This window comes from Myotis lucifugus, unplaced genomic scaffold (genome assembly GCF_000147115.1).
Source record: "Myotis lucifugus unplaced genomic scaffold, Myoluc2.0 scaffold_75, whole genome shotgun sequence".
NCBI lineage: Eukaryota > Metazoa > Chordata > Mammalia > Chiroptera > Vespertilionidae > Myotis > Myotis lucifugus.
In genome coordinates, this window is record NW_005871123.1 from 1,058,406 (window position 1) to 1,070,532 (window position 12,127).

Below are 12,127 nucleotides of genomic sequence, written 5' to 3' on the forward strand. Positions count from 1 at the left end.
CAAGAAAGACAAACTAGAAGCTGGGATTTATACCTTAAAGCTAGGAAGGATTTAGACAGAAAAGTGATGTAAGTAACAGAAATGGTAAAGGCAAGAAGTACGGATAAGTTGAACACTGTGGTTGGAGCAAACCCTTAAGACTGTTAATGCAGACTGAAGAGAGTTCTGAACAGAGAGAATTGTGAGCCACAGAAGATATCTGAGCAGACCAATAATACAATTAAGGTGACTAAAGTGTGATTTATTAAGATTCATATTTGCAAAAGTCTCCAGAATTGACTGTAAATACGAGTGATAGCCACTTTTCAAAGAGAAATGAAAATAAAAAGACAGATTATGAAGGAGTAATAGGACCTGGTGTCTCAATGGTTATGGAGAAAAGTTTAAACTTCATGTCTGTTTCTTCCATTCTCTCTCCACCACTGGAATCCACAACCAATATTATTCCATTGGACTTTGTTTATAGTTGCAGGGCTGCAAATTACATGGGGCTTTTAAATTTTAAACCAATCAAATAAAATAAAATAAAAAATTCAGTTCCTCAGCTGTATTAGCTACATTTCAAGTGCTCAAAAATCATATGTGGCTAGTTGCCCACCTTACTGGACACAGCCAATCTAGAACATACCCCTCATTGCAGAAAGCTCTAATGAATAACCCTGGTTTAGAGGGTCTTACCCCGCCCCCTCAACATGTGCATTACAAAGATAAATTTGAAAGGCTTCTGCTGCTAAGCTTAGGTGTGACTGATAAACAGACTTCCACTAAGCACTCTAGGGCACTTTACACAGCTTCCTAGAGAAGTTACAGGTCACATTTTTGTAAGACTTCCTTATTTAGAAGGGAAAAAGGCAAGTTTAGAAGCAATATAAGCAGCCAGATATTCCAAAAACAGGATTACACTAGACATTTAAAAATGTGAAATCTAGTCCAGGCCAGAACTGCTTTCCACAGTTAAAATAGGCAGCTGGTCTTTGAGTAGGATTTGAGAGATATCCTCAGGACATTATCAGTGAAAATAAATAATTATGCTGGAGTAGGGACAAGGGAACTAAAATGTACAGAACACCTACTGTACCAGGATTTGTTAGGCATTAGGACAGCCGTGGGCAAACTATGGCCTGCGGGCCGGATCCGGCCCGTTTGAAATGAATAAAACTAAAAAAAAAAAAAGACCGTCACTTTTTATGTAATGATGTTTACTTTGAATTTATATTAGTTCACACAAACACTCCATCCATGCTTTTGTTCCGGCCCTCCGGTCCAGTTTAAGAACCCATTGTGGCCCTCGAGTCAAAAAGTTTGCCCACCTCTGCATTAGGATGTACAGGTAAATCAGATAGGGTTGCTGTCCTCCAAGAATACACAGTTCAATACAGAGACAGCATATTAGCACGATTTTAGCATAAGAACCAATACATTAGACTGTGAAGGGGTTATGAACTGCATATCTGTGTCCCCACAAAACTCTATGTTAAACCCCACCCCTAATGTGATGATATCTGAAGGTGGACCTTTGGGAGGTAATTAGGTTTAGGTGAAGCCCCCATGATGGGACTAGTGTCCTTATGAAGGACACAGAGAGCTTGTTTCCCTTCTTTCCTTCTTCCACCTGAGGACACAATGAGAAGATGGTTGTCCGTAAACCAGGAAGAGGGAAACACCAAGAATCCGACCATGCTGGCACCATGATTGCAGACTTCCAGCGTCTGGAATCGTGAGAAATAACTGTTTGTTTCTGAAGCCACAGTCTATGGCATTCTGTTATAGCAATCCAACTAATAAGACAGTGAGCATTGTTTATGGCACTCTATTACAGCAGCCCAAACTAAAACAGAGGGCATTCAAGAGGGAAGGGATAAAAAGAGGGGTGAGTTATGGTCTAGAAAGGCTTCAGAAAGGAAATGAAATGGAACTGAAGTCTGAAAAGCTACAATATTATAACAAAGAAGGGAGAAGAACATTCTAGACAGGAAACCAATTTAAACACAGATAAAATGATGGCCATATTCGCAGGAACCCAATGAAGATTAATTTTTTCAAGGTCACATGGTAGGCAGAGCCAGAACTCAAATACAGGACTTTATTTTTTTTAATTCTTTATTTTTAAGTATTTTTAAGTATTACATATAGTATTACATATGTCTCCTTTTTCCCTCATTGACCACTCCCTGGCCACCCCCACCCCCCAGTTCAAATACAGGACTTTAAAAGCCTGCTTATTTTGATACATCGAATGTCCTACCCTTCTTCTCTATTCTTTCCTCTGGTTCCTACGCATGATTCTGTGTTTCAAGATTCAAGACTAAATATTCAGGTTACAATCTTCCCCTAAATCTTTCTCTGACGATTCCTTCCTACTTTCAGCATCATAAATTTTCTTCTTGCTGGTTTTCACAATAGTCTATACCTTCCTAATACCTGGGACCTATCTCTGTAGTCTTAGCATTCAGCACAAAGCATATAGTGGCTCAATCCATAACACCAGACTGCTAAGATAGCTGAAGCTGCTATCCTTATGTCCATCCTTCTTTTTCCTTCCATATATTTATCCATCCACCCATGCTTATAATCATTTATTGAGGGCCTATTATATGTTGGCATCATACAAGAATCAGGGATAAAAAAACATATGGTTCCCAACCCTGAGGATTTCATACAGTATGTGTTATGAAAACAATCTCTATAAAGTCTAAGATAAAATGAAAATACATAATCAATAACTATTTATTGAACATCTGTTATGTGCTATGCACTGTGTAAGGTACTAGATATATAAAGATTAATAAGGCCCAATCTTCTGATTTTAAAAAGCTATTACATAAGAAAAATAGGAGGAAACATATATAAACAAATAACTATAATATAATGAATATGTATTAATATCCAACAATCGTAGGGACCAATTTACACAAAGAATTTTCCCACCCAAAATACCAATAGTTCTTTAGGAAATTTTAGAAAACAGCATTGGATAGAGAATCCTGGATTATTTTATCTGAGCACATGGCTTTTTAGGATAAAGACTACAGTCCCTAGTCTCTATAGCAGTCAGGTGTGGCTGAGAGAGCAGATTCTAGGTAGTGTGCTGGTGGTATATTGTTGGACGTTTAATTGGGTCAGTGGAACTCTGATAGGTAGTGTTTACCATGTCCATGGTGAAAATACTCCCACTATGGACAATTTCAAACTACCAACATCAGATACCAGAACAAAGAGTTGGAAAAGAAATGTGCACATTTGGCTCTTGCTTAACTGATAAGAGGCAATAAGCACAAGTAGGAGCCAGATCCAGAACACCACTGATTCCAGTCAATGGCAGGTGGTGTCTTCTGGTCCCACACTTAAAGGAAAGGAGGATGGCCTCCCCTTGCCCTTTATCTCTTCCTTCCAGCTGAAATGCATCAGGGTCATGAGCCACCGTGGACCACGTAGGCAAGGGAGAATACTTGTAATGGCAAACAGGAGAGGGAACTTGAGTCCCTAACACCATGGAGCTACTATACCAGCCATAGACTGCTTTTGGCTGCATTGTTATGAGAGAGAAATACACTTCTATTTTTAAAGTCACTGGTATTTTAGGTCTCTGTTAGAACAACCACATCTATACCCAATTAATACAAACATTTTGACAACCCTGAAGAAGAGAAGTTGATGCATAACCCATGGACACAGACAATAGGATGGTGAAGGCCTGGGGTGGGGGCGGTCTGGAAGGGATCAATGGGAGGAAAAAGGGGACATATGTAATACTTTCAACAATGAAGACTTTTTTTAAAAAGAGAGAAATTAAGCTCAAGATAGGGAAAGTACTCTTAGTTTAGGAGGCTATAGTAATGCTATAGATGAAAGACACTGTAGGTCTGGATTTAGACAATGGCAATACAATTAAAGAGGAAGGAGATATATCTCAAAAGAAACAAGCAAATATCAAAAAACAAAGAATAAAACGGAGAAGAGTCAGAAATAAGCTGAAGAGAAGGCATGAGTAAAATGTTTTAAGAATATTGGCTGCAACACTTAAGATGTGGCCTAAACTGTAAAACAAATAAAACTATCCTTTGGGAATTTACAGTTTGGAGAGGTGGAGAGATACATAAACAAAAAGGCAATTAAGTAGTGATTCAAGCAAGGTTAGTAAAGGTAAGAGTAGACCAAAACAGAGGAAATAGTTCTACTCATGATAACAGATGAGGGCAGCAGAAGATCAGAAAGGATTTCATTAAGAAGGAGACTGTATTACAAAAATATATATTCAGAGATAAGTAGCTATTCTATCTTAAAGGCTCAATTTGAAAAAGTTCAAGTACTTCTATATAACTGGAATCTTTAAAAAAAGAAAAAAATTAGTCTCTGGAGTATGCTGAAGAGTAAATATGAGGTAAAGAACAAAATCAGAGCCAAAGTTAAAGGTAGTTTTGACTATTTGTTCACTTGACACCTTGAACATTTTCTAACTCCGATAAAGAAACTAATGGATACATGAAGGTGGAAATCAGAAGAGGAAGGTCCATAGGGGAGGAAACCTTTTTTCTGCCAAGGGCCAGTTAGTTATTTATAACATCATTTGTGGGCCTTACAAAATTATCAACTTAAAAATTAGCCTGCAATTGATCAAACATTTAATTAACTCACAGCTAATGCCTTGGCAGGGCCAGACCAAACAATTTTGTGGGCCTTATATGGTCCGCAGGCCTGAAGTTCCCTACCCCTGGTCTAATGGAAAGAGGATACTCTAGGTACACATAACAAATTAGATGATCTGATGAGCAGATTCCTAGAATCTGTCCCCTTCAGTGTTAAGACTTTGAAAGAATAGAAGGGAAGATGTTTAGATAAAGGAGTCATGACTGGAAAGCCAAATCTGGCTCACCAATGCTGTTGTTTTTTTTAATCCTCATCTAAGGATATGCTTTTACTGATTTTAGAGGGGGAGGGGAAAGGAAAGGGAGAGGAAAGGGGGAGGAGGAGGAGGGAGAGAGAAACATGGATGTGGGATTGACACCAATAGGTTTCCTCCGGCACATGTCCCGATCTGGTGCATGGGATGACACGCCAACTGAGCCAACCAGCTACGGCTTGCCAACTTTTCGTTTATTTGTTTGTTTTTAACAGGTGTTGATCATCACAGATTTTGCTGCAAGAATCTTTGATTCTGAAATATAGGAGCCTGTGTAATTTTATCTCTAATTTTCCAAAGGCACCAAATGCCTGCCATTGACTTTTTCATTGAGCGCCTACAGCAAAGAATGTGTAAATCCTCTCTCATTTTCTGCTCTTATGACTACAGTTTTTGAGTTCTCAGGCTAAGGAATGTGTTTTACATCTTAAAATAATTGCAAAAAAAGAAAAAAGAAAATTTCATAACACACCAAATAAAGTTTCATTAGAACATGATCATGCTCATTTGTTTACACACTGTGTATGGATGGCTTTCATACTAGTATGTTAGAAGTGTATAGTTGGAAGAGAGCATATGATCCTCAAAGGCTAAAAGATTTACTATCTGGCTCCGCAGAAGTTTGCCAAGCCTGGTTTAGATGATGACAGCGAGTGCTCTACAATATCTAGGAGATAGCATGAAGGTACCATAAAAGCTTTAGAACAGTGGTTCTCAACCTTCCTAATGCCACGACCCTTTAATACAGTTCCTCATGTTGTGGTGACCCCCAATTTCATTGTTACAAATTGAATATAATTAAACCATAGTGATTAATCACAAAAACAATATGTAATTATATATGTGTTTTCCGATGGTCTTAGGCGACCCCTGTGAAAGGGTCGTTCGACCCCCAAAGGGGTCGCGACCCACAGGTTGAGAACCACTGCTTTAGAAGAATCCACAGACAATAATATGCCATTTACATCTAATGTCACATAGTAAAATTTGGGGTGACAAAGTATTTTTCTCCAACAGCAAGTTTTGCAAAATGTTAATTTTCTTTTATAAACTTGCATAAATAAAAGCTCCCTGACTGTCTGTATACATGGTATCTTCTTGAAACATCCATTTTCAGAAACAAATATATGTTAGGTTTTCTCCCACTTCATTCCCTTCAGACACCTGGCTGGTGCTATATCTCCTAGGTACACAAAAAACTCCCTAGCACAGTTATTTCTATACTAGAGGCCCAGTGCATGAAATCCATGCATGGGTAGGGTCCCTAGGCCTGGGTGGTGATCAGGGCCGATCAGGTTCCCCACCTCCCCATCTCCTTGCCTCCCCACCTCCTCCTTCCCTCACTCCCTCAGCACCCCGCTGCCGCCGTTGCTGGTCTCCCACCATGTTCCGCGCCTACCCCTGGTGGTCAGTACATCTCATAGCGAGCAATCGAACTCCTGGTCGAACTCCCGAGGCGACACTTTGCATATTAGCCTTTTATATATATAAGTTTTAGTACAAAGCACTGAATTAAGACTAAATAAATACATCCAATAAGTTATAATATAAATGGCATAAAACCCTTTAATGATACAGAGGTCCTATCAAGATATAAAACCCTAATATGCAAATAGACCAAACAACCGGTTGCTATGATGTGTGCTGACCACCAGGAGGAGCGTGTGCGGAACATGGTGAGTGTCGGCAGCAGGCGGCAGAGTGCGAAACATGGCAGGCATTGGCCATAGCGGGATGGTGGATCAGGTGAGCAGGGGCGTCAGACCAAGGCGGGGCACTGGTTGCTGTCATCGGGGCGAGTCTCTGTTACTAAATATTCTTTGCTCCCACGCACTGCGGTTCTGCCCGGCACCCGCACCCGCTGCCGGTGCCAGAGCCGCTGCTCATACCTGCTGCTGGCGCCAGCCCCGATCACTCAGCCCTGTCAGCAGGTGCGAGCAGCGGCTGCCGGCCCCAAGTGCCCCTCAGGACCTCTCCACCTCCCCCTGCTCCTGAGGGGCAACTGGGGCAGCAGCCACCACACGCACCCGCTGACAGAGCCGGCCCCACTCGCACCCACTGCTGGCACCAACCCCAATCACTCTGCGCCATCAATGGGTGCGAGAGGAGCCGGCACGGTCAGCACGTGGGAGCGGCAGCAGCGGGAGTAGGGCTGCCGGCAGACAGGGGACCAGAGGCCACGGCAGGAGGGGCCGGGCAAGGGTGCAGAGGATGGGCCAAGACCCACCCCTGTGCCCACCGCAGCCTTGAGGCCCACAGTTCCTTTCAAGGTGCACGAATTTGTGCAATGGGCCCCTAGTCTTTAAAATAATTCTAAAACTTACATATCCTATTAAAAAAAATCAAAAGATGCAGAGAGTTGTGCTGGCTAATTATATTTCTACCTCCCTTTCATTTAGTGTAGCCTTGTGACTAAATTCTGGCCAAGAAAGTATAAGTAGAAGGTGGGTATCCTTAAAAACAGGGGCATGTAGCTTTTTTACTTTTCCTTCCTATGGGCTAGAAGACCAATGTAATCCCTATTAGCTGATAAAAGACCTCAAGGAGCCTCAGCATCTTTGCATTTATTCTAATATGAAACATGAAAACAGGCTGGTATTATGAAGGCGGAGTCTATTCACCATGTTAGCCACAGTATAGTGAGAATATAAAATAACGGAGTGCATGCTACCTGTACTCAAGGAATTTGTAATAGAGAATGTAAATAGATAAATAAATCGGAATAATTTAGTAATAAGTATTTTCTGCTTACCTCCTTGGATTCCTTTTACCGTTGCCGTTTTACCAGCATTATCAAGTCCCACCATCACAAGAGTCACCTTTCTTAAAAGAACAAAAATTTTAAAATTACTTTGAGTTAATTCAATACTGGAAAAAATTAAAAGCAAATACATTCATTCAAGCAACATTTAGGAGGATCTGCTATACAAGACAATCAGCTAGATATTAAGGGTAAAATGATGAATAAATGTAGATTAAAAAGCAAAATTCATGAAGAATACCTTTAAAGTATTATTCTTTCATTCTCTAAGCAAAAAAAAAAAAAAAAGAGGGGGGAGGGTTGGATTGTACAATAGAAACCCAAAGGATAGAGAAGAAATAAGGAAAAGAAAAGAGAAAAATGGAGGGAGGGAGATGGATTCTGACATGAGTTATGTATCATGACTAAAAATTAAATGTTCTAGTTAATTGAATTCTAAGGATTATCAGAAATCTGTTTTTCTTATGAAATTACATAAGAAAAGAATTATTGTTATATTCTAGGGACTACTTGTGTGCTAAACTCTGTTTTTAGAAATATATAGCACCTTACCAAGTACAAATCTTACATATAGTATAGTCACATGACTATTAAGTGCTAACATATTTTCAAAGAGCACTACAATTATAAAGCTTAAAATGTATCTGATGATATAGCTAAACTTCACAGAATCAGAAAAAAAATACAGTCTAGTTCAATTTTACAGCTGAAAAGTCATAAGCCCAGAGTTGGAAGACATAAGACAATGAATAGGTTTAACAAGAACCAAAACCTAATTAATTCACCTAAATCCTAGAAAATTCTTTAACCTGGGACAGGTACAAAGGAACAAACCTATTATACTGGTCCTATTAACATGACAATTCAGTCCACCACTAAAACTCATTTCTGTTCTAGGCTACACTACTGCACAATATGAGATGAGACCGTCCATTAACAGCATGGATTTGAGAATACAGAGAGAAAGCCACAGCATAACACAGCTAGCTGCTGGGTTAAAACCACAAGGCACCCTAGCCAATTTGGCTCAATGGATAGAGTGTGGCCCTGTGGACTAAGGGGTTCTGGGTTCAATTCCGGTCAAAGGGCACATCCCCGGTTTGCGGACTTGTTCCCCAGGGGGGGGGGGGGGGGGTGGAAGATGCCGGAGGCAGCCAATCAATGATTCTCTCTCATCATTGATGTTTCTCTCTCTCTCCCTCTCCCTTCCTCTCAGAAATCAATACAAATATATTAAAAAAAAAAAAAAAGCACAAGGCTATGGGAGGCAACCAGTCAATGTGTCGCTCTCACATCGATGTTTCTCTTTCTCTCTCTGTTCCTCCCTCCCTTCCACTCTCTCTGAAAATTAATGGAAAAAATATCCTCAGGTGAGGATTAACAAAAAATAAAATAAGTAAATTATGAGTTATATAGTATGTTGGAAGGTGATTAAGTACTATAGGGAAAAGAACGGAGCAGGATAAAGGGAGCAGTAGTGGGGATAGGAGGTGGGTTGCAGTTTTATGTAGGGTGACCAGGGTGGGTCTGATTGAAAAGGTAAAGCCTGAGCAAGGCCTTGAAGGAGGGAGTTAGTCATCTGGGGCAAAAGAGAACAGCTGGACCAAAGGCACTGAAGTGGGGACATGCTGGCATGTTCCAGTATCAGCAAGGAAGCCACTGTGGTAGAACTCAGTGAGAGCCCCAACCCGATGGCTTAGTTGGTTAGAGAGTCGCCCAGTGCACTAAAAGGTGGCAGGTTCAATTCTCGATCAGGGCACATATCCATGTTGCAGGTTCCATCCCTAGCCAGGGCCCATACGGAAGGCAACCAATTGATGTTTGTTTCTCGCTCTCTCTCCTCTCTTTCTCTCTCCCTTCCTCTCTCTAAAATCAATAAAAGCATATTCTCCAATGAGGGTTAAAAAAACACACAACAGTGAGAAAGGGGCAGGGAAGGGCAGATCAGAAACACATCAAAGGCAAGATCATGCAGGACATTATACACTAGGGTGAGGACTTTGGTTTTTGTGAGTGAAATTAATGTACTCTCCACATTAATTTCCTTTGTTATCCTGAAGCCTTAGTCTTTTCCAAATGTTTCAACCATCCCTACCCACAATGGGGAATAACTGGAAGGATGTCTATGCTTGAGTCAATGAAAGAACAAAGCAAGCCACAATTAGCAGCATCCCCATACACCATGCCCAGTCAGCCAGTGCCGGGATCAGAGAGAATGCCAAAGAGATCAACAGCAGATTATGAATTTAAGGAGCTGAGATAGTATGTAGGTACTACTATCCATGTGAAAATTTTACCTGCATTATCAATTTTGAAAAATATCAGTTTATTTCTTGAGAAAGCTGTGAGGTATTTAGAGTATAATTTATTATTTTGTTTGAAGAAGTTGTAACTACCAAATATTAAGGAATGAGATTTAAATGCAAAATACTTTCCTAAACAAAATATAGTAAATGACTATACTAAAAAAGGTAAATAATGTAGCATTTTAAGCAATATTTTAGAAAATTCAAGACACTACATATACAATGAATTAGACTAAAATTATATTAAAGTTAATTCAATTGCTCTTTACTAATTTATAATGCAGTTCAAGATCTACAGTGCTACTAACATCACCATGAGCCAAAACAATTACTTTTGGGAACAAATCACCATTCACTGCTTGTTTGCACCATTTATTCTATAAATATTGATTAAGCACCTATTATACAATAGCAAATAAACATCCACAATCCCCAGCCCTCATAAACCATAGAGCCTAGCAAGAAAATAGGCGATGGAGAGGTAATTATGTGTGATGACTGTTGTTGAGGGAAAGCACAGGCAGCCACAGGAAGAGATAACAGGCAACTGTGCCTATTCTGGAAGTCAAGGAAGACCACACTACAAATATGCAGCAGCTGGGTCAGCAGTTCCTAGAAACATCATAAAACCTTTCACATCCCTTATAAGACAAAGTAAAACATCTTAAGTTACCTTTTAAGGAAAATGGCCCCTCATTCTCTTACATGGGTAGCATCTTATGTCCACCTCCCCAACTCCATCCTTGTTAATATTTCAGTTTTTAAAAAAACTTCCAGCCCTGGCTGGTGTGGCTCAGTTGGTTGAGTGTCATCCCATGTACCAAAAAGATCAATGGTTCAATTCCTGGTCAGGACACACGCCTGAGTTGCAGGCTTGATCCCCAGGAAGGGACACGCAGGAGGCAGCTGATACATATTTCTCTCACATCAAGGTCTTTCTCTCCCTCCCTCCCTCTTCCTCACTCTCTGAAAATATTTTTGTAAAAATATTCCAAATTATTACTATTACACATTGTTCTTAAAGCTAGCTACCAAGAATGTTAGCTTTTACCTTAAATGTTTTCATTGTTTAAAAATGTATCTTGCCCTAGCTGGTTTGGCTCAGTGGATAGAGCATCGGCCTAAGGACTGAAGGGTCCCAGGTTCAATTCCGGTCAAGGGCATGTACCTTGGTTGCGGGAATATCCCCAGCAGGGGGTGTACAAGAGGCAGCCAATCAATGCTTCTCTCTCATCATTGATATTTCTCTCTCTCCCTCTTCCTTCATCTCTGAAATCAATAAAAATATATTTTTTAAATGTATCTTTATTGTTGAAGGTATTACAGATGTTCCTCTCCCCCCCCCCAAGTTAACCCCCTTTATCCTACTCCCACCCCGCCCTCAGGCCTTCATCACACAATTGTTGATTGTCTGTGTCCATGGGGTATGCATATCTACACTAATAAAAGACAAACATGCAAACTGACTGTACCTTTGCTACGCCTTAAACCACGCCCAACAGCCAATCAGAGCGACTATATGCAAATTAACCCAACCAAGATGGCAGCCGGCAGCCACAGAGCTGGAGCGAGCAGGAGGCTTGGTTGCCCAAATGATGGAGGAAGCCAAGCTTCCCGCTTGCCACGGTGGCTCTGAGCTCCACTCAAAGCAACAAAATTTCAATTATAGAAGGTAAATAAATCCCAGATACCTGCTTTCAGCCGGCCTTGGGAACGGAGCTGGAGCAAGCAGGAGGCTTCCCTCCTGCCTGCCCTGGCCAGCTCTGAGCTCCTCTCAAGGCAACAAAGTTTCAATTATAGAAGGTAACTAAATCCCAGAATAAAAAAAAAGAAAAAAAGGAGAGGCTGGGAGCTTCCGTCGCCGGGGGGCTCGGCCAGCCTGAAAAGGGCCCTCAGGCCCTCACCCAGACTGGCCAGGCACCCCAGTGGGGACCACCGACCCTGAAGGGGGTGTGGCCAGCCTGAAAACAGCTATCAGCCCCTCACCCAGGCTGGCCAAACCTCCATGGGGTAAGGGTTCCCACTGGGGGGGGGGGGTTGACCAGCCTGCAAACAGCCATCAGCCCCTCACCCAGGCTTGCCAGGCACCCCAGCGAGGACCCCCACCCTGAAGGGGGTGTGACCAGCCTGAAAACACCCATCAGCCCCTCACCAAGGCTG

The 12,127-nt window shown here is 41.3% G+C and overlaps 1 protein-coding gene across 1 annotated transcript in view; it reads right to left on the reverse strand.

Moving 5' to 3' along the window:
• The window catches only part of ARL13B (ADP ribosylation factor like GTPase 13B), a 78,728-nt gene that overhangs the window by 49,288 nt on the left and 17,313 nt on the right, over positions 1–12,127 (reverse strand). Inside the window, exon 2 of the mRNA XM_006090537.3 lies at positions 7,653–7,723. Coding sequence (XP_006090599.1) covers positions 7,653–7,723 — 71 coding nt within the window. The remainder of the gene's footprint in view (positions 1–7,652; positions 7,724–12,127) is intronic.